Here is a 25,591-nt window from a genome sequence, read left to right on the forward strand (position 1 = left end):
ACACATATATTCTAGATCAGATCTGTAGTTTTTAGCAGTAACCTTGAGCAAATCACTCATGCTTTCTACTCCATCTGAAATTAGGAAAAATACAACCTGCTTTTCAAAACTGTCACAAAGATAAAAAAAAATTTGTAGATGGTCTGATCCAGATATAATACGGTGTTATGGCAAATAAAAATTGGCTGAGAACCATGAATGGGCTATGACCATGAAAGCCACAGCCACCCACATAGTTATTTCTTACCTCCTCTTGTCCAGCCGGTTAACAACTACAAATATTGGGAGCGTGGCACCTGTTGGATGTCTGCTCCGGCATGTTCTTTCCTCTTATGAAACCCAACCAGCTGAGGTAATGAACCCCCTTCTATCTCCAAATGCTATTAGAATCCAAGAGCTCAACAGCTTGGTCAGGACAGAAATCTTGGGACATGAGAAGTAAAGAACCACCAGTTAGTTAGCTCTCTGTTAATTGTGAGATTGGAGAGAGATTGGAAAGGTAAGCTCCATTATTTTTTTTTAAAGATCTATTTATTTACTTGAGAGAGAGAGAAAGAGAGAGCATGAGCAGGGGAGGAGCAGAGGGAGAGGGAGAAGCAGACTCCGAGCTGAGCGCAGAGCCCAATGCAGGGTTCGATCCCACGACCCTGAGATCATGACGTGTGCTGAAATCAAGAGTCAGAGGTTTAGCTGACTGAGCCACCCAGGTGCCTCAAGCTCCATTATTTTAAATGAAGAAGCTAAAGCTAAGAGATGCCAAGTCACATACTTAGAAGCAAAACTTGATGTTTATTCACTTGGAACAGTTTCTTTCACTAATAAGAACTCAATAAATGCTGTTTCATTGTTATCATTGCTACAGACTTTGCTGAAATTGGGACAAATTATTAAGCATTTCTCTGACCTATCAGGCTATTAACACTATAAAAGACTGTGAGGCTTATTTATTCCTGGTGATCTCATACTAGATTCTAGTTTGTTCATTCACTTACTAAGGGGCTCGGTGTTCAGTGCATCGATTCTTAATTGATAAATCTTCTTCTTCCCCTTTTGAAAACCAGGCCCACATCTCCAGTCTTAAACCCTGATATTCCTCCATAGATCACGATTATGAAGAATCATGATTACATCCATGTTCCTTCCATAATTCTCCATAGATCATGATTATGGAGAATCATGATTACATCCATGTTTCTTTAGTGCTTTTTCATTTTATCCAGCAAATTTTCATGGAAACTCCTCACTCAAACTTTTATGAGAGAACTGGTCAGAGCCAAACTGGATTATCAAGTGTTCACTTGGTGGGGCACTGACAAGAAAGGCCCAGAAAACCCAAAGTAAGCCTATGAGAAGAAAGAGATCATCACCCAGGGGGCTACTGAGAAGCCATGACAGAGCCAGCAGAAGGCAAGAAAAATAGGGCAAGGTGGTTGTGAAAAAATGTCCTGGACATGTTCAAAGACACCTTGCCCTGACTGCCAATAGCAAAAGCCAAAGCTTCCCCATGATGGATATTCCTAGGTTCTCAAGTCTTGCTCTGGAAATGGACTCCAGGTGCCCCAAAAGGTATCCGTCTATGGGCTTTGGCCAACGGGCTGATATTCCGTCACATAGCTACCACCACACTTTTCCTCTTCATTTGACCTCAGAAGGCTTGGAGAATGTCTAATGAAGGTGAAAAAAGAAAGCCTGCATTCTCTTTCTAAGAAAGACCATGAATTTCCGGAATGTAGCGATCTCAGGGTTGTTATGAGAATAAGCAAACTGAAGATATTTTGCAGTCCCTCTGGGAAACAACGTACCAACACCACATGTGAAAACTTAAACAGCTTAACTGTGTATTTTTCTCCCAAAAGACAATGTAGGGCAACACTTCTACAGTTTTTTCATTATTTAACAGGAGTGGATACTTGCTTCCTGAGTCACAAACAGGGAGCATGTGCTCTCCAGTCATAAAAGGTGCTTTTCCCTTATGCCTGAAGCCAACGGTCTCAGAAATTACAGAAGGTTTGAAAGTAATGACGATGCAATGCTTTTGTGGGGGTGTGGGGGCAGGGAATGTTTTGGAAAGAAAGCCAGCAAAGTTTCATAAATAAATAAAATAAGAAGTCCAAAGGGCAGCTGCTGGGGTAGTAGAAGGAATGCTCTATTTGGAATCAAAAGGTCTGGGTTTAGACCTAGCTCTGTCACAACCTGGCTCTGTAACTTCAGGCAAGTCATTTAACCTCTCCGGGTCTCTTTTCTTAGAATACAAAATAAAAGACTAAAACCAGCTGGTCTCCCAGGCCTCCTGCAGCTCTGACATTCTGAGATCAGTTATGACGTAGGTGGCCTCTGTTTCCCCTCACCAAGGGGAATAAAACAGCCTGAAAACAAATCTTAAGCCTGAGTCAGTGTTGCCTGCAACTCCTTCTCTCTGGCCTTTTCTGAGGCTCTTTTGGCAAAGAATTCGTACCCCTGAGGATGACTGAGCTAACAGCTGGACAGTACTTGGCTAATTCCTGCCTTTGAATAGCTGGCCTAGGAGACAAACAACCAGACAGGATTTTATCAGAAAAAATGACTCAACTTTTGCAGGCCAACTATAGACGGAGAGAACTATCTAACCTAAAAAGTGCTGTACTGCTTTTCCCTGGCCCACACTCCCTCCCATGGACCAATATCCTTCCAGCCTTGGCTATGCAGAACCACTCCAAAAAAAGGGGGACAGAGAAAGGACTAGACAATTTCTAGGAAGCCCCAGAAGAAATCATGGCTCTGGTTTCATGTTTTCTGCTCCATTCCTTAGAAGAAACTAAACACTGTGAAGTGGTGAGAAGTTCTCAACCAGACCATGTTGTTATTTTAGGTAAAAAGATTCTCCATTGATTGGAATTGTCCTGCATAACCCAGGGCCCCCGAACACTAAATGCTAGGAGCTTCTCACTCCCCATCATGACGACAACCCATGGATTTCGAAAAGCCAAAGAAGAGAACTTGTGATATATAGACTCAAGCGGATCATGGAGGATGTTTATGTTCATCTGGGTTCTTCCGTGGGTCTGTTTTCATTATTCACAGGAAATGTGGCAGTAGGTCAAAAAGTTCTCTTGATGGATGTCTGGGTCATTGAATTATTTTCCCTCCACTGCTCAACCACCCGCCAACATCTAAGGGCCCCTCTCCCCACGAATCCTCATACTCTCAACATTCGCAAAGCTCGGTTTTCTAATAGGTGAAATCTCTAACTAACTTTTAAAGTCCCGATCCTTGGCTCACCTTTTTTAAACAGATTTGGGCCACCAGCAGCCCCTCGGGAAGGGCAAGGGAAAGAAAAACAGCAGCTCACAAAGCTGCACAGAGAGTTTGTGTGTGGAACGGAGGGGCCGCTGGGGCACCTCGCTGACTCGTGATGTCTGCAACTGTGCAGTAAAATTAGTAAATCATGCCAGGGCTAATACTCCTGTCTCAACAAAGTGGTTTGTTTATTAGGGCTTCTTGCTCACAAAAGAGGTATTTAAAAATTTTACCAAGGCAAAACTTGGGGATGGACTAGGGAAAAAGTAAACATAGAGCCCAAGTTTTGCCTTTGCAAGCCAGGGGAGCCCCTAACACACACAGCACTGGGTGAAACCAAAGGATCACAACCACCAGGAAAGATGTCCTGATCAAAGGCGGATAACCCTGACTTGATATTTATCATCTATCTGAAATGTAAAATAGCCCCTATGAGATTGTTTCCATAAAGGAAGGTGAGTAGGGAATCTAAGTAAGTAGGTATGTAAAATGTAATTGTAGAAAGCTGTTTGTGAATACACTAAAATGTTAAAAAATATATACATCAAAGAGCACACATATTACAAGAACTGAATGCCCTTTATTTTTCAGTTGTAGAGAATTATCTACAAATGCTATAACATCTGGGGAGATATCTGACAAAACGTTGACAAGTTTCTGCTTAGTAACAGATGTGTAACTAGTAATATAGCACAACAGATGTGGGTTGTTTATTCCTATTTATATTTTCTACGCTGAAAATCTATGAGTTTATAATGGGGGGAAAGCATTTGTTTTTAAAAACAGACTCCATTTAATCAAATTAAGTGAGACCTGGATTAAATAGTCCTCAGGGAACAAAGAACAGTGAGGAGAGCTGACTAGAGACAGCATGGTCTGCCCAGAAGGCAGATTTTCCATATTTCATTCCTGATAAAAAAATAATATTAATAACCTATTGGTAGACCCAGGCTTACAAGACCATTCTGCAAGAACAGTAATACCCCAATACAGGGCAGTAATACCCCAACTCAAAGAGTTGGCTTCCCCCCCCACACACACACACCAGCACTTTAAATGTTAAACACACAGAAATCTCTTCAATTTTGTCCTCCATGTTGAGGACAATCAGGCCCCACAACTGGGCCTTTCTCCAACAAGCACAGCTACCTACAAGTGAACATGAAGGGTTTGTTTTCAAAAACAGTTTCAATGGGGAGCTCTGTATGCCACAGAATTTCAAACGCTGAAAATGAGTTCCCTTTTATTCACCATCCCTTCACTAGGGTGGGCCCAGAACATCTCCCAACTATGGGAGCTTTTATCCTTAGATTGTATTTAGCAGTGGTTTCTGTTCTCTCGTGAATTAGGGCCACCAGCCATAAATCTCTAAAATAATATTTCCAGTCCTTGCTCTCCAGCCCCACGTCCCCTTCCAAAATTTGGTCTGCTATATGGAGAGAACAGACCAGCACTGGCCACTCACTCTCTCTCAGCCACCGTGGGAGGCTGAATTCTTAGACGACCCTAAGATTCCTGCTCCCTGGTGTACACACCCTATAAGATCCCCTTCCCCTGAGTGTGGCTTGTATGACATGAGAATATGATGGCACTTCAAAGAAGGCAATTTCGCAGATAGAATTAAGGTCCCAATTCAGGAAAGCCTTTTCAAAGAAGTTCTAGAAGTCCAAAAGAGATTTTCCTGCTGGCCTGGAAGAAGCAGGCAGCAAGAGTCCTACAGATGCAAGAAACTGAATTCGGCCAACAGGGGACCCAGCGAAATCATGCCCAGACTCCTGACCAAGGGAAACCATGAAAAATACATGGTGTTGTTCTAAGCCAGTGAGTTTGTGGTAATTTGTTATGTAGCAATAGAAAACTACTACACCCACTCACTGGCTATGTGTCTGTCCACTCCCTCGCCCACACTCTTCTTGTCCACATCTCTGAAGATGTTTTTGTGGAGGAAAAGTCAATCCTGAGGAAAAATGTGGGGGCTGGCGCCTCTGTGAGTCTTGTAGGCGGCCTCAAACTGAAGACGGTGGCCCTGCCCCTGACTTGTCCAAGGCACTCCACCCCTGTTTCTTGAACCTGACGCTTTGCTCACCTCCCTCTGTTCACTCCTTCTGGGAAGTCAGGCCAAGATGGCAGCTACGACTTCACACCTGGCCTCCCAGACCAGAGATCTAGGTTTGGATAAGTCTCTTTTTCCTGGCCAAGATGAAGCTGACTTTTTTCTTCTACAGAAACTTTTACAAGAAAACCAAGAGGAGGAAGGAGAAAGATTTTTTTTAATAAAAAAATAGACACATTTACTTAGGACCTATTTCTTGCTCTACGTTAACTAAAGGCTAGTCACAGCCTGGGTTGGCTGGTGTCGCTTTGGAATATTCATCTCCACATCCGCTTCCCTCCCCAGCCCTGTCTTTACAGGAGGTTTACAACTGTGCCAGCTTCCCTCTGGCCTGACTTGCATTTGAGTTGGCACCTTAACTAGCTCTGGGGCCTTTCCACTCTGCAGCTTCCCTCCCAGGCCCTCCTCTTCTGGTTTCGGGCTCCATGGATAACCAGGTACCACCCATCTGACTCCAACAATTCCTCTCCTAGGCTTCACACTGGGGATCTCACAAGATAACACTTTTGTGTCACTCGCTGTCTTTAGGTCTCTTTGCTCCTATGTCTTACCCTTTTCTCTGACCTCATCAGCTTTTTTTTTTTTTTAAGATTGATTATTTATTTATTTATTTGTCAGAGAGAGAGAGCACAAGCAGGGGGAGTGGCAGGCAGAGGGAGAAGCAGACTCGCCACTGAGCAAGGAGCCCGACACGGGACTCCATCCCAGGACTCTGGGATCACGACCTGAGCCAAAGGCAGTCACTTAACTGACTGAGCCACCCAGGCGTCCCTGACCTCTTCAGCTTTAACTCAGCTAAGATATATTCAAAATTCACTGTGTCAGGCAACTGTGCTGAATTCTGGAGATAGAGAAATGCTGTCATGCAGCTCAAGGCCTACTAGGACTGCCTAAAACATGCTCAGTAGTCCATGATTGAGGCTGGTACTATATTATGCCAAAACTCGATTCATGGTCAAACTATTTTTCTCGGCTAGTGCCTAAACTACATCTTGCTAGTAGCCAGAAAAGCAGCATAGTGGCGACCAACTCACCTGCAGCTTCTCTATCTCCTATAAATATGCACTATAGAGTTGGGGGGGAAAACAAATATAATAGGATTTCAGTGTCTAAGTTCCCTAGTAGACTTCTCACTATTAGACTGTCTACTTGTAGGTGCCCATTGCCAGTAACAGAAGGAAATAGAATACTGACTCGCCTTGGGGCAACATGAATCAGTAGAGGTAAATATTACCTCTAAGAGGATTCTCTTGACTATTCAAATGTGTGCTGGGCTCAACACAAGAATTCCTGAGTTTGAATTCTCCTATGGAATCCACAAACATGAATATTAGCGTATTACTGAAAAATAACTTCATGAAAACAAGCTGACCGTTTACCAACCACATATCTATCTTAGACTGTCAGCTCCTAGAAGGTATATGAAATGCATTTTGTTGTCTTTGTTGTCTGACCTGCACAACATGATGAGGAACTGGCCATTCACGTGAGTTCTGGCGATGACAATGAAAACCAGTACGATCCCTGGAAATTGCCCATGTCAGCTTTGTTAACTCTGTCCCAGGCTTAAGCATGGCTGTGTATGAGTCATCAGAAATATAAAGGGACATTCACACAAGAATGGGAAAAATATTCCAAACAAGTTATACATGAAGGTACCCCTCTATCTAGTTGAGAAATGAGTCAATAGCTCACATCAGTGTCCAAAGATCACTGGTCTCAGGGTAATCTCAAAGGCCAAGCCAGCAAAAACAAATGTCCCTCAGGGAGATACCTACTATCAAAGTTCAGAAAAAAATAGCCACTTAGACCGATAGTTTAACGTCCAGATTGCTGACCCCATCACCCCAAACACTATAAGCTTCATGGTGACCTTATGAGAGTACTCTAGCAGTTGGGTTCCATCTTGTGCTAATGTCACACAGAAGTTAAAAAAATAATGCCAGAAACATACACCTACACTGTACAGGTGTAAACTAGATCTCAAAACATTTTATGAAGGACCTATATATTCTGACGTAATTGCAAAATTATCAGAATAAAGGGAATCCTTTTAGACTTCCCTGAAGCAGGCTCAAAGGTTGGCTGCTTGGGAACACCTTATCTAGTTTGGGGATCTTATTGTGCAAGTCACCTCTTTATGTTTCACTTTTCCCAAAAACAAAATGGGTGCCTGTGTTGCACTAACCTTTTCCCACACCACTTGCTTTAGCTGGGTCTGTGATATCAGCAAGCCTCTTCTACCACTTCATTCAACAGCTGACACATACATAGAGCTTGTCAACATCCCAGTCAAGATTAGGAAAAAAATCTAAGGAAGACTTCATTAATGTTTATTTTGAAACATTTATATTTCTTATACTAGGGGAAAGTCATGTGTTACAGAAGATTAAATAGTGACATGAGCTTAGACACTTACTGATGCAGAAGCCAATGTACACTGTTTATTTGATAATGGTGCTGGTGAGGGTGGTGATCTCCAGGCAGAGTTGCCAAGAAGCAAAGGTCACTGTCAAGATTACTTATTGATTTTCTCTAAGGATCTGTCTCCTTGTCAACATAGTTCTCATCACCAGAGGCATAATGAGGAGAGTGGCTACATATATTATTTTGTTAAAGCTTCACAACAAACATGTGGGTTACGTGATATCATTATCCCCATTTCACCAGTGAACACATGCCAGCTCAGAGGGGTTCTGTAACTTGGCCAAGTTGCACAGCTGAGGAAGGGGCAGAGTCGGGAAATCAAAATCAGTTCCTCTGACTGTGAAAACTACATTCTTTCCAACACACCCCTTGATCCTCCATGGTAAAAATGTGGGTGGATGGTGTCATGCATTTGTGGGCCATATGACTGCCACTGTGTTTTCCAATGGGGATAGCTATTCTCACAAGCAGGCAGCTTTCACAAAAGGAACAAGACTCATTCTCTGGGCCTCTGCTGAAGGCAAAACACCAGACAGTCACTTCAGAAAGACAGGTAAGGTCAGGTATGCTTACCATCAATTCATATTCATTTTTTTCTGGGAAAATGAAGGTAACAATGCCATCTCCCTCAGTGGGGCACTGTAAAGATCAAATTATATAGCCCACATCAAAGAACTTCTCAAATGTGAAAGCCCTGATAAATGGAAGGTGGAATTATTTCCCTTATCCCCCACTGAGACTCAGAGGGCTATTTCCTACTGCATGCTTCTGAGCTACTCCCTAGTAGTGCTTTTTTCAGTTTGTTTGTTTGGGGTGGGGAGTGAGGAAGGATTATGAAGGCTCCACAAACACCAGAGAAGCCTGTTGGTACCTTTCCAAAGTGAGTCATTTATGGTTCAGTTAATCATGGCAAACCCAGTCAGTACAATAGCATACACAGCCAATCCTCATTATAGGCAGATTCCCTATTTGCAGATCTGCCTTCTTGCCAACATTTATTTGTGACCCCCAAATCGATACTTGCGGCGCTTTCACAGTCATTCGCAAATATGCACAGAGTGGCAACATTCTGGGTTTACTGAAGTGCACATTCTCAGCTGAGCTTGAAGCTCTGCCTTTTTCTTTTTTTTTAAAGATTGTATTTATTCATTTGAGACACAGAGATACAGAGAGAGAGCATGAGCAGGGGGAGAGGCAGAGGGAGAGGGAGAAGCAGGCTCCCCACTGAGCCAGGAGCCCAATGCGGGGCTCGATCCCAGGACCCCAGGATCATGACCTGAGCCGAAGGCAGACGCTTAACCATCTGAGCCACCTAGGCGCCCTGAAGCTCTGCCTTTTTGCTCCAGCTCTCAGACTATAAGCAAGTGTCCTTTTCATGGACTATTTACTGCCACATTTTTCACATTTTTGTGCTCTTTTTTGGTGATTTTGCTGTTGAAAATGGCCCCCAAAGGCAGTGCTGGAGTGCTGGCTAGTGTTTCTAAGCACAAGAACGCCATGATGTACCCTATGGAAAAAATATGTGTTAGGTAAGCTTCATTCAGGCATGAGTTACAGTGCTGTTGGCATGAGTTCAATGCTAATGAATTTTTAAAATATATTAAATAAGGTGTCTTTATACAGAAACACACATAAAACAAGGTTATGTATTAATCGGTTAATGAAAATATTGGGACCAGAGGCTCATAGGAACCTAACCCTACATTTCCCCTATGAGCAATGATTTAGTACTCATTGACTCAGTGTTCACAGCGACTTTATAGAACATAACTTCCCCCAAAATGAGAATGGGCTATGTTTAGTCATTAAAATTTGTAAGCACAGAATATAAATTTGAGGAGGTGGGGGAAACTGCCTGCTATGCATTTAAAGAGCCACATATTAACTATCTAAAGTCATATATTACATAATGAAGACTGAGAGGGAATATACAAAGTAGGTAATAGTGCCTCTAGGTTAGCAGAATTACAGAAGATTTGTTTTTCCTTCTCCAACTTCACTAATATTATTTTCACGGCTTCAAAATAAAATTCTAAGTGCAAAATAATTCCCCCCCCCATTAATATCAGTGAGAAAAATACAAAAGTCCTTCTTGTCAATTCTATGACTAATCCAATATGAGGCAACACTTCCAAACGTAATTAAAACCATCTCGGGGACTGGTGAGGTTTGATTCACTTTCCTGAGAAACTTGAAAATGATCTTCCTAAGATGGACGGGACTTACGGTCCAGCAACATCGAAGGTTCTGTGTTCTGATTTCGATCCCTACCATATACTCAGCCTCCTGCCCTACTTCCCCGGGGCTGATAGGACACTGCTCCAAGGCCTCAGATTCTCAGCCCCTCACCTCAAATGTCAGCCCAGAAAGGCAGTGCCTCTGGTCCACCTTGTATTGCCTGACCCCTGCCCCCTCCCTAGAATATAGAGTCTGTGTAGCTCATTGTTCGCAGTCACCTCACCCCACCCACCCCCCACCACATCTGGAAGGGCCAGATAGAAGGAGCTCAATAAATATTTGCTGACTTACTGACTCTCGGGTTTTCCTGATTCCTTTTTCTCCTTTGACCCCAAACCAGTGTTCATCATTTATCTACCCATTATCTTATTCCAGGAGTCTAGGAATATGTCAGTCATTTCATAAGTCCTTTCCATGTATACTCCTCTGTGTCCCTTGACTCCATCCTGACTAATTTCCTGGGAGACAGCAGGGTTCAGAGTTAGAGATTTAGTTCGAACTCAATGCAGTCGATACCAAGTGGGATTGGCCACTGGTGGTGTTTTGTTGAAGACCTGCTTATCACTTAGCTGATTAATTGCTACTCCACATCACACATTCCTTCTTCATGACTAAATTACTGCAAAAGCCTCCTAACTTCTCTGCACACACTCCAGTCTGGCTCAGGTGGAGGGGCTGATGGAAGAATAAGAGTGTGTGAGACCTGCTGTTGGTTTATGTTAATGTTCTTCTACCAGCGCCAACAATCCCCAACACATGACCCCCCTGAAAGGGAGTTACTCGCAGAGTTGTGGAGGAGGGGAGATCTGGGCTGGTGGTGAGCACCTGGAAATGTGCCTATGGAAAAATCATTTTATCTCTGTTGAGAAATTCTTTTTTCACTTATCTGTGTTTTAAGGCCGTGAAGGGGGTATATATCCTGAGCTATTGGTAACGTCGCATCTTAAATCGGAAAGCAGCTGTAATACAGAAAAAATGCTTTACCTAATCCTGTTTTCGTGATGGTTTCTAGGCAACTGCCTGATGCTCAGTATGATCCCGGGTTTTCACACAGCCCAGTCACATCACACAGTCATGTAACTTCACCAGGAAGAAAAAGAAGCAGGGGTTTGTGAGCAGCAAACATGGAAGGATAAATGGAACTTTCTTGATGAATCATAAGGAGCAAAAAATCCAGTCACTCTAAATGGAAAGAAGATCAAAATCTTGAGAGGCCCCTTATATGGGCTTCTATCTGGGATTCTGAAGTTCCAGGAGCATAATGAGAATTCAGCCCTTTGATCTTGAGATAGAAGTTGTATGTGTTCTCCTGATGCATGAGGGATAGCTAAAATGACAACTAAAATTATGAAATGACCTGTAGCATTGAACAACTTCTGGGGACAAAAGTAGAGGATTTCAGTGTCTACTTAATTTGCTCCAATTGTATATTATTTTCCTGAAAAAAATAAATAAATAAAAGAGGAGCAAGCTAATCCCAGGGACACAATTCACAGCTTACAACTATAGCTGCTCTGCAGGTGGAGACAGCTGATAGCACCCAGGAGAAACAGGAGTGGAGCTGGGTGGGAGGGGTCATCTCGGGGGTGCCTGTATGCTCCCCTCTCATGGGGCCTGCAATGGCCCCCGCCTGCAATTTTCATATATGTTCAGCAAAAGGAAAAAGCAATGCAAAGAAATAATCAGGACATTGTGGGTGGTGTCACCCTCTATGAAGACAGTCGGTCAAACTTCAGTCTGAACTACTTCAGCAGCATCTCTGTTTTAAAACACAGATTGTCCTGTTTTGCCCAGCTCCCCAGCTCTATCATGTGTGGAGTTCACCTGGAATGCTGCACAAAAGTGTTTGGGATGCTCACTGTTCTGTGTGGAAGTGAGAGGAGGCAGCAGAGAGAGAGATGGGCAGGGGCCCAGAGGGAGGGTGACCAGCTGCCCCAGTTTGCCCCAAACATCCCTGGTTTTAGCATTCCAAGTCCTGCATCTTGGACAACTCCTCAGTCCCAGGCAAACTGGGACCATTGCTCAACCTACAAAGAAGTAGAAAAGTGCAGACATTGCCTAAACACAGGCGTACTTAGTCATTCAACACCCTGAGTCACGAGGAATCCAGACTCAGGAAACCCTGCTCTGCTGGTCCAGGTCCCTGCTCTAAAACTGCAGTGAGCCAGCGTCTGGGATGCTGGAGTTTCCCCACCCTGATCCCTGCACCTGGGTTCTTCTTTGACACCATATAAACTCTAAAGGGCAGGATTCCTTTGACAGCCGCTGACAGAGACACCAGTCCTCCCCCTTTTTACCCTACATTCGGAGGTGAATGATGGATGGTGATGGTAAACCCGTTGTTCTCTGCTTAGAAGTAAGTGGAAATGAAATCAAAAAGCAGCAATTGTATGAAGTTCATAAGATATAACTAGAAGCATACAATTTCAATGTAATTGAACATTTTCAATTACAAAACATCAGATCAAAACGGAGCTCCTTCCTGTTCACATAAGCTCTCAAGCCTGCCTCAGCCCCTCTCAGTTTCTTCTATAGTTTCCTTCTATAGTTTCCATCTTTGGGGCCTTGACAATCTATCCACATGCCATGCTGAGCAGCTCTAGAGAAGCCAAAGGCCAGAAATGCCATATTGAAAAAGCACAAAATCACAGTGACAATTATTTTAATTTGTATTTCACAATCCAGGTTCTAAATGTTATGATCAGTATGGACAGCACAATGCTTCGCCTGAAAAGTCAAACCACTCAAAAAGTGAAAGAACATTTTCCCAGGGCTAGCTGAACCCGAGTCATCTTTTTTCTAGGAAAAGGGATCTGTCACTTGCAGCAAAGTGGCAAAATTCAATGAACCCGGTTGTTGAAAAGCTGCTTTTAGAGAACAGGTTTCATTTTATAAAATGGAGGCCTTTCGAAACCAGTGTGTGTGAATTTAATCTAGTTTCCCTCTGGTGTACATTCAAATTCTCAGAATGTTTGTCTTCCTTTCTTCCTGCCTGTGCGCTCACTCGGCCCCAGCTCTGGTCTAGCCAGACATAACGACATGGATTTCCTCAAACACGCAGCACTCATTACTCCTCCTGGCCTTTGGACACAAGGTCCGGCCTCTGGGATTCCCTCCCTCCCTCCCTCCCTCCCCACTTCATAATCCAGCCTCTTCCTACTCACCCCAGGAGTCCAGCTGCTATGCACCCAACATGCACCCAGAGCCCTAACATGTACTCCTCCCACTGCATTTATCACTTACTTTGTGCACTTTTTATCTATTTCCTGCTCCCTCTCCCTCTGTGCTCTCTCTCTCTCTCAGGTAAATAAATAAAATCTTAAAAAAATAATAATAAAGAACACGCCTGGAGAAAGATGCCTGGGTATAAAAAAAGAATGGTAAATGCAATGACTTTTACCTCTTTCCTCTGCCAAGGTAATATCTGATCCATAAGTCAAAACATTTCAGATGAGCTCTTACTAATTTTTGCTGTAACATAGGGTGGAATAATGATCGTAATACAGCATCTCCTCCCAGAAAGTGAAAGCGTCATGTCTGACATCCTCTGTAGGCCTGACCCACTGACGTCTTAAGGAGCTGTAAACCAAACCAATCACTTGTCAGTTTTCTCCTAAATCCAGGCCATCACTATGCCTAACTTCCATGGTCACTGAAAAGCAGGCAGCTCCCAGATCTTTCTTCTTTCTTCCTTGATCATGCAGTTCCCTGGGGTCAGAGGGAATATAGCTGAGTTTAATACTCATAGGCCAGAAGACAATTCCCAAAGTTCCTGTTACCCAAGGCATACGGGCCAAGGCTACAGCTAACAGACTTTATGATCTAACACAAGTTAGAAGAGGATTCATATTTAAAAAAAGGATCCTATTAAGTTTAGGACGTGTAGACAAACCACGAAGATCTCTGGTGTCCGCGGAAGATAATTGGAATTTCTATTCCCTCAAAATAATCAGAAAATAAATCCTTAGCTACTTAAACCCAAACACTTGAGATCATCGGATGGATTAAAAAGAGTTCAAAACAACTTTATTCAAGGAACTGCCTTATCTGCCTAGCATTTGCTGCAATGCAATGTCTAAACGTTCCAAGAGATCCAGTTAATTAAGTGGAGAGGCTCTTTTTCCGAATGTCATACCTTCTGCATCAAAGGACAATGAATAAGCTGCTCTTGAGCCAGGGCCCCTTGAGCAGCCTCCAGCCAGGTCATCCAGCTGACTGTCCCTACTCTGCCAGCCCACTGCCTAGATTTGGGTGAGTGGATCTGGTCATGGATGAAACCCAAGGAAGGTCCTAGAGGGTCAGGGTCAATCTCTGGTGCCAGCACTTTACAAACTTGAGCTCTGGCTGAAATATAAGAGACGTAATAACTTAAGCATCTCTTTTCAGTCTTGAAAATATCAATTCATGAAAAAAACAAAACAAAACAAAAGGATGAAAATTAAAGAGAAAGAATCTGTTGACTCCAAGGAACTACAATTGACTTATCAATGAAGATGAAGAGCATAGAGTCCTCATCTGGGGAGGGTTGCAAAAATGGTCTCCATACTGTGCAGTCCCTTTAATTAACAGGTGGTCTCTATTTCTCTACTTGTTGATTCTGGAATAGCCTTTTGAGTCGTTTTGGCCAACAGACTGTAGGGGAAGTGACATTGTCCAAGTTCTGAAGCTGGGCAGAATTTGACCTGAGAGTCTTTGACACTCCCAATCTCCCTCATGGAAATGAGCTGCCATATGACTAAGCCAGGGCTAGCCTGTTGGAGGATGAGAGACCCCAGGTCCTACACCCCCACCATTCCCTTCCTCTTCTGCTCCTGCTGATCGCCAGTCACCCTCAGAAGCAACTAGCTGACCAGCAGCTGACCACAGACTCATGAGTGAGCTCAGCTGACATCAGCAGAAGAACTACCCATGTGAGCCAAGTCCAAATTGTTGGTCCACAGAACTGAGGGCTAAATAAATGGTTGTATGTTTTGAGTCACTAATTTGTTACGCAGCAAAAAATCATACACCATTCCCCAAAACTTTCTGAAAGAGAAGAGATAATCATATGTCCAAATGGCATTCAATTCCTTGGAGACAGGAAACCAGACCAATAATTTCCCAAATATTCTACAAAGTAGGGCAAATGAAATCATGATGAAAAATCAAAGTCCTAAAGACCAAATGAAATTATCATTTGGAAAATTTCATCCTTCACCACTGGGTGAGGGAATTGGGTATAATATTTAGAAAATTTAAAATAATTTTATTACTGAGCTTACCAGTGCAACAGAAAATAGAATGATAAAATCCTCACCCCAATAACTTTCACTTCCACTCCCTTGCCTTTCTCAGAAGTCTACTTGTCCACGTTGCAGGGTCCTAATTTTTATAATTCCCATTACTTTGTATCCCCATTGTAGTCCTCTAACAAAACAACAGAACAGCAGTAACTTCCGCTGATGGAGACCCTTTACTGGGTGCTTTATACACATTATACTGCGAATTGTCACAACCACCCCATTAGGGTGAGTACAATTAGACCCATTACTCATTAGGTGAGTACAATTAGACCCATTTTATAGAGCAGTAAACCAAGGCTCAGAGAGGTTAGGTAACTTGCCACAGTCACATGGTCTGAATGTGCTGGAGACAGAATTTAAACCACCATCTGTGTGATTTCACAGCTCACGAATTTTCCATTATGTAACGCAGCCTCTACGGAATAGTAAGTACTGAGCTCATAACATAGACTTCTCATGAGAGTGCAGGCTTAAAATACAGTGACTATAAATAAATGCAAAAATAAATACACACACACGCATAGGGCAGAGAAGGAAAAAGATGCAGCTGTGCCAACTGCAATTCTGCCCCAAAAGTTGGAACCTTATTGACTTTGGCCAAAGCCTTTCCAAGACATAGAGAGAGAAAGAGAAAGCAGCAAAAATATAAGATGGTTAGGATTATCTAGTTATCTAATTATCTAATAAAAGACATCACTGGACCAGTGGTCTCTGAACCCAAAGCAGACACTTGTGAAGGCATCAGGAGGGGAACTACCTGAAATTCACAGAAATGCAACCGGCTAATTGCGCATATTTGTGAACAGCTTCCTATAGTACAACCACTACTAAAGTCAAACATGGGTTTTATTTAAACGAACAAATAAATATAATCTTATTTATCAATTATTTTAAACTTAAAAGTAAACTGTTATTTGACTTTTATTTAAAAAAGAAATGTAGCCTTAAAAAGTACACCTGTTTTTGTAAAAAACTTCTATTTTCAAATTAAATCTTTATGCACTTCATGAAATTCATTTCCTTCTTCCAAATTATTTATAAGCCAGAGGAGAGATAAGAATTTTAAAATTTCAACTGCCCTTAACTGTTTTGATTTAAATTAATTCCTCCAGTGTCCCTGAGATCTGGCAAGCATATAATTAGGGGGCAGTTTGGGGGAAAGCGCACTCAGTCCCCTGAATCAAAACTGGGGAAAGACCACCACCATTTTTTGCCAAAGCAAAGCAGAGTCTGATACTCTCTGGTTGGGTCAGCTGTCACTCCCTCTACCCAAGGGCCCTGGAGCTGGGGTGGCCTCTCAGCCTTTTCCTACTTCGCCCTCTCTGGAGGAGGTCCTTTCTTCCCACCTTTGCTGTAACAGAATGTTCAGATGCTTCTGTGGACCCAGCTGCTAGGCCTCACCTCTGGCTGTGGTATTCTAGAGTCACTCCTCTGTCACGCCACCCCTCCACCCCATTTCTACACCAGGGGTCCCTCCTTTCTCTCTGGTGAGCTGGTCCCTGGAGCACTGATGCTTTTCCTTATCTTGCCCAGGTGCACACCTCACGAGCCTCTGGAGTGCCACCTTGACTGCAGTCTCTATGCTCCGTCCCTGGAAATTCTCAGGCTCATCCTTCACTGTTTCCCCCCAATGCCTACCAGCCAACACACTGTCCAGGCCACTGTCGCTTGATATTAGGATGACACCTTCCTCAGGCTCCCCACTGCCAGCTGCCGGTCCCCCTGAGGCCAGACTCCCTCACTTTTCTGGACTCAGACGGCTTCTCATGTTTCCATGAACCCGTGGCCAGCCTTCCTTCCTCCTTCCCATTACCCCCACTCACCGCCACGCCTCTGTCCCACTTCCCCATGTGCCATCCCACCGAAAATCCAGGCTAAAGTCAGGAGACTCTTGCTCCCCAAGGGGGAAGAAGCAGAATGTTCACATTGAAAAGGGATGTTGGCGGTTTTCAAATTTAAACCCGTCTCAATGCAAGGACACTGCATACAGCAACTTCTGAAGATCAAGACCACACAGACCACCGCTGAGCAGCCAGAACTGCTAAGTGGTCACAGGCTGAACGAAAAGCTGCCTCCTTTATCACTTTCGCTGGGTGGGTGTGGGTTGGACTTTGGAACTTCTTTGAAGACTGTCAGCACAGACTCTGAGTTTTTACTCTCAGATCTTGTCACACACTTGGATGAACAGCTGGCTCCCAGGCTCTCCTGGGTGGGCCTTCCACCGTCTGTCTTCTCCAGCATCATCTTCCCTCTTCCCCCGACTTACTCTGCTCCGGGCACACAGGGCCTCCGCAGGGTTGCCCCAGGCCCAGCACACACCTTCGGGAACCACCTTCCCCACCTTCCCTGGGTTGAGTGCTGCCTTCAGCCTCAATGGCCACAATATCAGAGAAGCCTTCCCTGACCACCCCAGGTAAATGAGCCACCCCACCTGTTCTGTTTCCCATAACTCTATCACCTCCTGAGAAAGTATGGATGTGTTTGCTTTCTACCTCCCTCACGAGCATGGCAGCTCCAGGAAGGCTGGACCCTTGTCTGCTTGATTTCCTGCTGCAACCCCAGCGCCCAGAATATAGTAGCTGGCACCTAGTAAGTGTTCCATAAATATTTATCCAATAAATGAACTCCCACCCCTTCCCATACTCACCATCGCCATCGCTTACGTGCTTGCTTGCTCTCACACTGGCCTGCATGCCCTACTCCCGGGGTGATGTTGAATATGGACTCTGATAGATGAGCAGTCCCTTCCTGCTTTGAGTCCCTCGGGTCTTCAACCCTCCATCTCCCCTTCCTCACTTCCCTCCTTGACAACAGCCACCTCTTTTCCTCCCCTTCCCACTCCAGAACCTTCTACCCCAACAAAAGCCTGGATAAGCACATGGCCTATGTCATCTTCTAGATTGCTGATAAGAAAGATGAACAGAGACAACCAAAGACTCCTCTCTTCTTCGGTTTTAAGCTAGAATCTACATTCTCTTGACTACCTCTTAGCCAACCCGTGCTACCACTAGGCCAGCACTGCTCTCTTCCTATTCACAAAGGATCTATTCCATAATCAGCTGTAGATGCTTTCCAGATATTAATGTCAAGCTTTTCACTTTTCAAAAATCTATACTATACTCACTTCTCTCTAGTTTTCTTGTAATACATGCTTCATTCTGGAAATCCTTATACTGTTTTTTTTTTGAAAATATTTTATTTATTTATTTGAGAGAGAGAGGAGCAGAGGGAGAGGGACAAGCAGACACCACACGGAGCGCAGAGCCTGACGTGGGGCTCTATCTCACGATCCTGAGATCACAACCTGAGCTGAAACCAAGAGTCGGATGCTCAACCAACTGAGCCACCCAGGCGTCCCCTTACACTGGTTCTTAACAGTCCATGCAACTTTTATATCTGTCCTCCCAAAGACACCAATCCTTCTATATTCTGGATATATTCTTTTGCTTTATTGTTCATTTTTTTTATAGGTTGGATTTAAATTTTCTTCTAACTTCATCAACTATATTTATAGTATATTCCTTGGTCAGAGAGCTTATCTAATTTTTTCCCCTGGATCCTTTGAAATCCTCCTCCCTAAATTTCTGATCCAGGGATAATGATGTTCAGGTGTCACTAGGTTTGTTTTGATAACCTTAAAATAGAAATGGTCATTCCCCTCTTAGTTTTGGTAGGGTTTTTGTTTTTAGCCTATTTTGCTGTGTGTGGCGTATCTGTTGAAGAAAGAAAAAACAAATATGAAGGAATGATGGCAACACCTAAGAATTTACCACAATATGCTTTCAGCAGAAACAGATCCCTAGAAAGTCTAAATGTCTCCTTATCCCCTTTAAATTTACCACGTTAAAGAAACCCTCACTTAACCTACCAGCAAGTCTGTCTTCCCAGGCTCCCAAAGCACTTGTCACAACCAAATCCATCATTATTTGTCGACAGGGGAATGTTTTCTTCAGGTGTTTATTCTTCCCACCACTCTGCACAAACACTGGAGCACCTGGGGCTATGGACTCAACAAATACAAGAATTCTAAGCCATCCAGAAAAACCAGATCATTGCAGTAGAGGAGAGGAGAGGGACAGCCCTGATATGCAAGGTAGTCAGGACACTGAATTATCTAGACAACCTGCTTCCAAATTCTTCCAAGGCTACCCTTTCTTTCCGATTACAGAGATTCACAAACCAGTAGTGAATAAAATCCAGTTCCACCACAGAGATTATCCACTAGGGGAAAAGAGATTGATAGGGAAATGGTCTTTGTGAAGCCACTGGAAAAGCAATGGTCTCCAAAACCAGAGGCGGGTCAGGGGACACTGCGGTGCACAGTGCCCCACAACAGCTCAGATTGTTGCTGACTCCACCAATCACACCCTCTTCAGATAACTCACAGTTGCCCTATAAATAGGAGCTTTTAGTTGGTTAAGCATCTGCCTTTGGCTTTGGTCATGATTCCAGGGTCCTGGGATAGAGCCCCGTGTCGGGATCCCTGCTCAGCGGGGAGCTGCTTCTCCCTCTCCCTCTTCCTCTGACCCTCTCCCCTGCCGTGCTCTCACTTGCTCTAATAAATAAAAAATCTTTAAAAAAAAAAAAAGAAGCTCCATTCTCCTCCCTCTCTCCCAACACACATCATACACACACACACAGCATGCAAATACATTTATATTCATTACAGGAGAACAAAAGCCATAAAAGACAGAAAAATGTGGAATTGCGCTAGTGTAAGCAATTGGGTTTTTTCCTCTAAAATAATTAAATGAAATCAATGACAAAAGCTACTTGATTCTGAGGTTTTGGAGTCCACACATGAAATATTAGAATATTATTAATATTGAAATATTAAGAGAACCCACAAGAGTTTAGGCCAATTCGAGTGGTTCTTCTGGATTATTTCCTTGGGCCACCTTACAAAGAATCATGTTCTCAGAAAGCATTGATTAAACGGTCGTTAGAGAAGGAACACGGCCCATGTCAGGAGCAAGGAGCCCAGAACAGGAAGCCCTAGGTTCCCATCCGAATGACACACTCTTTGCAGAGCTTTGGCCCACAAGCTCTCTCCTACGGGAAAGTGAAGCTACCAGGATGACCTCTAAAGTCTCACTCCACCTAACCCTGTCCAATTCTACATCTAAGGAGGAACAAAAAAAAATGCTGTTATTTATGCCAATGTTGTAACTGGAAGATAAGTCCACTGAATCTAGTCACCTAGCCTAGGGCAGAAATTCTGCACTTAGTCCATTCAGGTCACTGTAACAAAATACAGCTGACTGGCTGGCTTACCAATGACAGAAATTTATTTTCCAGAGGCTGTGAAGTCCAAGATCAAGGTGCCACCAGATTCAGTGAGTGGTGAGAGCCTCCTTCCTCACAGACTACAACTTCTCACTTCATCCTTACATGGCAGAAGGGGCTAGGGATCACTCTGGAGTCTCTTTTATACAGGTGCTATATCTTTTTTTTTTTTTTAAGATTTATTTATCCATTTTAGAGAGAGCATGAAGCAGAAGGGGCAGAAAGAGAGGGAGAGAGAATCTCAAGCAGACTCCACACAGAGCATGGAGCTGGACACCTGGTCGACCTCATGACCCTAGTGGAAACCAAGAGTCAGATGCTCAACCAACAGCGCCACCCAGAAGCCCCTATATGGGTGCTAAATCTTAATTCACCTCTGGAAGGCTCTACCTCCAAATACCATTACACTGGGGGTTAGGATTTTCACTTATGAATTTTGGGCAGACATAAATATTCAGTCCATTGCAAGCATGTATCACTGGAGGGTTTAATAAGACCCAAATGCCTGGGGCTCATCCCTGGAGTTTCTAATTCAGTAGGTCTGGGGTGGGGCCAAGAAATATGCATTTCTAACCAGCCGTCAGATGCTGTTGCTGTCCATGGAGCAGACGTTGAGAACCACTGGTCTCCAGGGAAGGCACATGACATTCACTGATGGGATGGATTGGGGACTTTGGGAGCTGAGGTTAGGAGGAAGTACCAGCCAACCAAGGCAAAGGAGCCAAAGAGGACACAGACCAGAGAAAGGGACAGCCATGAAATTCTTCCAGAAAGTGAAAACAGGGCTAGTTGCATCTTCTTAAGTTTTATCCTAATGTATATTTTCTTATAATTTGTAAAATATATGTTATTTTCATCATATATCTTGTTTCAATACTTAAAAAAACAAAATCATGTCCTAATAATCTTAGGTTGTAATTTGATGCTCTTTCAGAAAGCAGGTAAAAACAAAAGCAAATTTAGTCAACAAACAAAACTGGAAATTCATTGATGCTCAGTGCTCAGGAGAAAGGAGGGGCTGTGACCTTGGTGTTGAATGTGAATATTTAAGAGGTGTATGTTGATTCTAGTTCTGGCTCAGATAAAGAGAAAGCTTGGAACAAGCTAATCTTTTGGAGAGAAGAGGGAGAATGTCTCACTTCTAACTACCGGAAGTTCAGTGTGGAGATTTCACAAAGAATCAGCAATAACATATTGTGCTTCAGTTTCATGCCTCTAGAGAAAAAAATAATAAAAATTAGCAAATTATAAAAAAAAATTGGAGGCAAAAGGGAAGCAACTATGTAATCTGAGAGTTAATTAGAGCTCCCCTGAAAAAGGTTTTTATTGACAAGCTGCAAGAGATCATTTTCCTGCTTCCAGATGCTACATGTGAGCAGCACTCTCCTCGAGGTGACACCTCTCCTTACATACAGACTCTGAAATGTCTGGGATTGGGAGCATGGAAAGAGGTTGCCATGGACTGAATATCTGTATCCCCCTAAAATTCATATGTGGAAGCCCTAACCCCCAATGTGATGGTATCTGGAGGTGGGGCCTTTGGGAAGTGATTAGGTTAAGATGAGGTCATGAGGGTGTGGTTCTCCTGACAAGATTAGTGCCCTGATAAAAAGAGACCAGGGAGCTCGCTCATTGGTGCTTGCTTGCATGCACTCTCTGTCTCTTCCTCCCCCTTGATCTCTTTCTCTCTCCCTCCCTCTCTCCCTCCTCACTCTCCCTCCTTTCCCCTTCCCTCTCCCTCTCCCCCCCCCCTTCATCTCCCTGCCCACCCCCATCTCCCCACATCCAATTGGGAGAAATGAGTTTCTGTTGTTTAAGCCATCCAGTCTATGTATTTTGTTACAGCAACTCAAGCTAAGTCAGAAGGGGAGTGAATGTAGGTCAGCCCAGCAGTTTGGGGCTCTGAACTCAAAATCAAGGTATCATCACCTACCTATTTATCTAACAATTGACAATTTATCTAACTTCAGGCAAGGTACCCAGGAAGGAAAGAGCCTTTTTAATATAATAATGTCATCACACTGATAGCAGATCTAAGACAGAATAAATGCCAAACTTGGTTTGAGTCCCAGCTCCCCTCCCAGAGTGGCTCCACTCCCTACCCCTAGTTCCTCCCTAATGCTAACCTCAAACAAGAGATGCTCTCTACTTGGCTCAGCAGCAAGTCACCCTTGCTATTCACTTGAACCTGATGGGATAGTTTGGTTCTGGCACTTGGATTCTCTTCCAGATCCCAAACCCCATGCCTTCTAACTGGAGTTTAGCTTCTGATCACTGTTACCTGCCTACAAGTTCCCAGTAACAGGAGGCCAGCCTGAACTCCATTCCAAAGGACCTTCTTCCACTGACAGATCACCCTCACACTGGCCACCTGCATGAACTTACAGCCATCACCTACCTACGATTCCTTAATGGCTACTGTTGATTGATCACCAACTGTGTTGAAACAAGGATTTTTGCTTTAACATAAAACATGCCTAATCCTCAACACAATGCTGCAGGTGGATATTACTCTTCCCATTTGTAGGTGAAGAACATGAGACTTAAAAAGTTAAATAATTTAACTATACCCAAATAAAAATAAATAAATACATAAAACAAAAACCAAACAAACCAAAGTTAAATAATCTTACCAAAATCATACAGCCAGTCAGTAAAGACTTGCTATTTTAACCTGCCTGCTTGATTTCAAAGTCCTCGTCTTCCTACTATGCCATAGTGCCATTTCCACCCCATCTTGGTACACCCCATCCTTTCCTTGTCCTCCATGGCTGAGGCTTCCCTGGACCAGAGCTGGCCACCATTATATCCATCCTCTTAGCCTCATGCACTGCCATCCCAGCCTCCTCCAATAAGGTCCACAGCTAGGTCAGCCCCCCCACCCCCATCTCCATATACCCCCTTAATCTCATCACCTGATCTCTGTCCCAACCTATAAGTGAATCCAGTTTGGCAGCTCCCACCCACCACACCACGAACTTTCAAGTTGAAGCACAAAATCAGAACAAGTCTTCTATATATCATATGGGGTGGGGAGAAAGGAAGGACAAAGGAGAGGAAGGGAAAAGAGAAAGGAAAGAGAAGAGAGAATAAAAAAAATTAGCGCTGAAGAAAGAGAAGGAAGAAAGAAGAAAGCCAACCACATGCTGCCCAATAAAACAACAAATGTCAAATAAGGACATTTGGGAGGCTGCTTAGTCAGGAGGGACAGGAAAGTCTGGACCTGTAGCACAATCCCTGGTCTTCCCAGTTCAGCCAAAGCAAACTGTTCCTAGTCTGAGAAGAGAATGTGCCTGATATCAAGAATTACAAATCGTAAAAGCAATGTCTGATCTTTCATCAGACCCTGGATGAGAAAAGAATCCAGCTGTAAAAGACATTTAGGGGACAACTGGGGCAATATGAACATGGACATATTAGAAAACAACAGGGCATCGATGTTCAATTGTTTTGAGTGATAGAAGGTTGTTCAGGAGCAGGTCTTTGTTCTTCAAAGAACATCTGCTAAAGTTCTTAGAGATGAAATGTCATAACGTCTCAACTAACTTTTCAAGGGTGAGCAACAAAACAACACACATGCATACACACACACACACACACAGAGATAAGCTAATACGGTAAAATGTTAACAATTGGTGAATTTAGTTGGAGGATATATGTCTTCATTGCACTATTTTTACAACCTTTCGCAGATCTAAAATTTTTTCAAAATAAAAAGTCTACAGGAAGAAAATACAAATTAGCCCCAACCTGAGAAACAAAACTTCCATTAGCCTCAGGACATTTCCACTGACCCAATAAGTTCCTCCCACCGATGCTGAAGGTATTAGTATGTGGGGATTGAGGGGCCATGGAGCTCTGGATGCAGGCTGCCTGCATACCGTGGATGAGCAGAACAAGTTTCTTAACCTCCTCAAACCTCAGTCTCCTCATCTGTAAAATGGGGCCAAAAATAATACCTAACTCAAGGGGTTAAAGAGTTAAATGAGATAATTCACAATAATTATGAAAGATAATTCATAATAATAATATTATTATTATTGATATGAGAAAGGACAAAATAACACTATACCCACTTAAACTGCCCAAATAGAATCCTGAAGAATAGACCAACTATTTTGTTTTAGAATTTTTTTTCTGTCTTCCTCCTATGTAAAACACAGAGAAGCAATTGCAGAAAGATGGCATGTGCCAAAAACCACAGATATTGGAATGGATCCATATATCACCTCTGTAATGGGAGAACAGGGTGACGCCTCTCTACCAAACAAAGCTTCCTATATAAATGCTGTGTTTAACTTGACCTTCAGGGTAAAGCACTTGCAGTGAAGAAACAGCAACTGTAAGAAAGAAAACTGAGCCTCCTTCTGTAAGCAGGGCCGTTCATGGAGCAAGGGCAGGGGCTAGGTGGGAAGCCCAAAGTCAAAACAGATTCCTTCTTTTGGCGAGAAAAGCTCAGGCCGGGGACCTGGAGGGCTGGCTTCTCCCCACCCCACAGTAACTGCCCTTGATGACTGGGAGTGCGGCCCAGACAGAGCGCATTCCTTGGGGCTGGAGAGTGGGCATGGGGCCAGCAGCCGTTAAACACCACTTTTGTATCCTCCAGCAAGAATGTCTGGAACCAACAGCATGTGCCTTGTTCTAAGAACAGATTTCTCCTCGAGCTATTTCTCCAGTGTACAGAAGAACTGTTATACAGCGTCCATCCACCTATACTGCACTTACTTTAAAACTGTGTGCCTCAGTGTGAGTACTTCAGAATATCCATATTTTGTACAAGCCTAGACTAAGACATGCTTCCAACATCGGTAGGAACGGAGTCCCCGAATTCAGTTAGCAGGAATACTGAAACACACAAATTTAAAAGAAAACAATGAAGTCTACACAGAGGCCCACAGGTGCCCATGTATTCCTGGAATTTGAGTTATATGTAAAAAAAAGATGTTTTAGAAGACATATAGGTTGTTAC

General features: G+C 43.4%; 1 protein-coding gene across 2 annotated transcripts in view; it reads right to left on the minus strand.

Annotated features, from left to right (window-relative positions):
* CREB3L2 (cAMP responsive element binding protein 3 like 2) overlaps positions 1–25,591 on the minus strand; it is a 108,512-nt gene that overhangs the window by 55,085 nt on the left and 27,836 nt on the right. The window contains exon 1 of one of the 2 annotated variants that reach the window (XM_078059612.1): positions 17,984–18,028. The exons of the other annotated variant lie outside the window; for it this stretch is intronic. Within the exon in view, the coding sequence (XP_077915738.1) occupies positions 17,984–17,992 (9 nt within the window). The 5' untranslated portion in view covers positions 17,993–18,028. Of the gene's footprint in view, positions 1–17,983; positions 18,029–25,591 lie in introns of those variants that run through there. 2 annotated transcript variants of the gene reach the window in all.

The sequence above is a fragment of the Halichoerus grypus genome, chromosome 12 (assembly GCF_964656455.1).
Source record: "Halichoerus grypus chromosome 12, mHalGry1.hap1.1, whole genome shotgun sequence".
Classification (NCBI taxonomy): Eukaryota; Metazoa; Chordata; class Mammalia; order Carnivora; family Phocidae; genus Halichoerus; species Halichoerus grypus.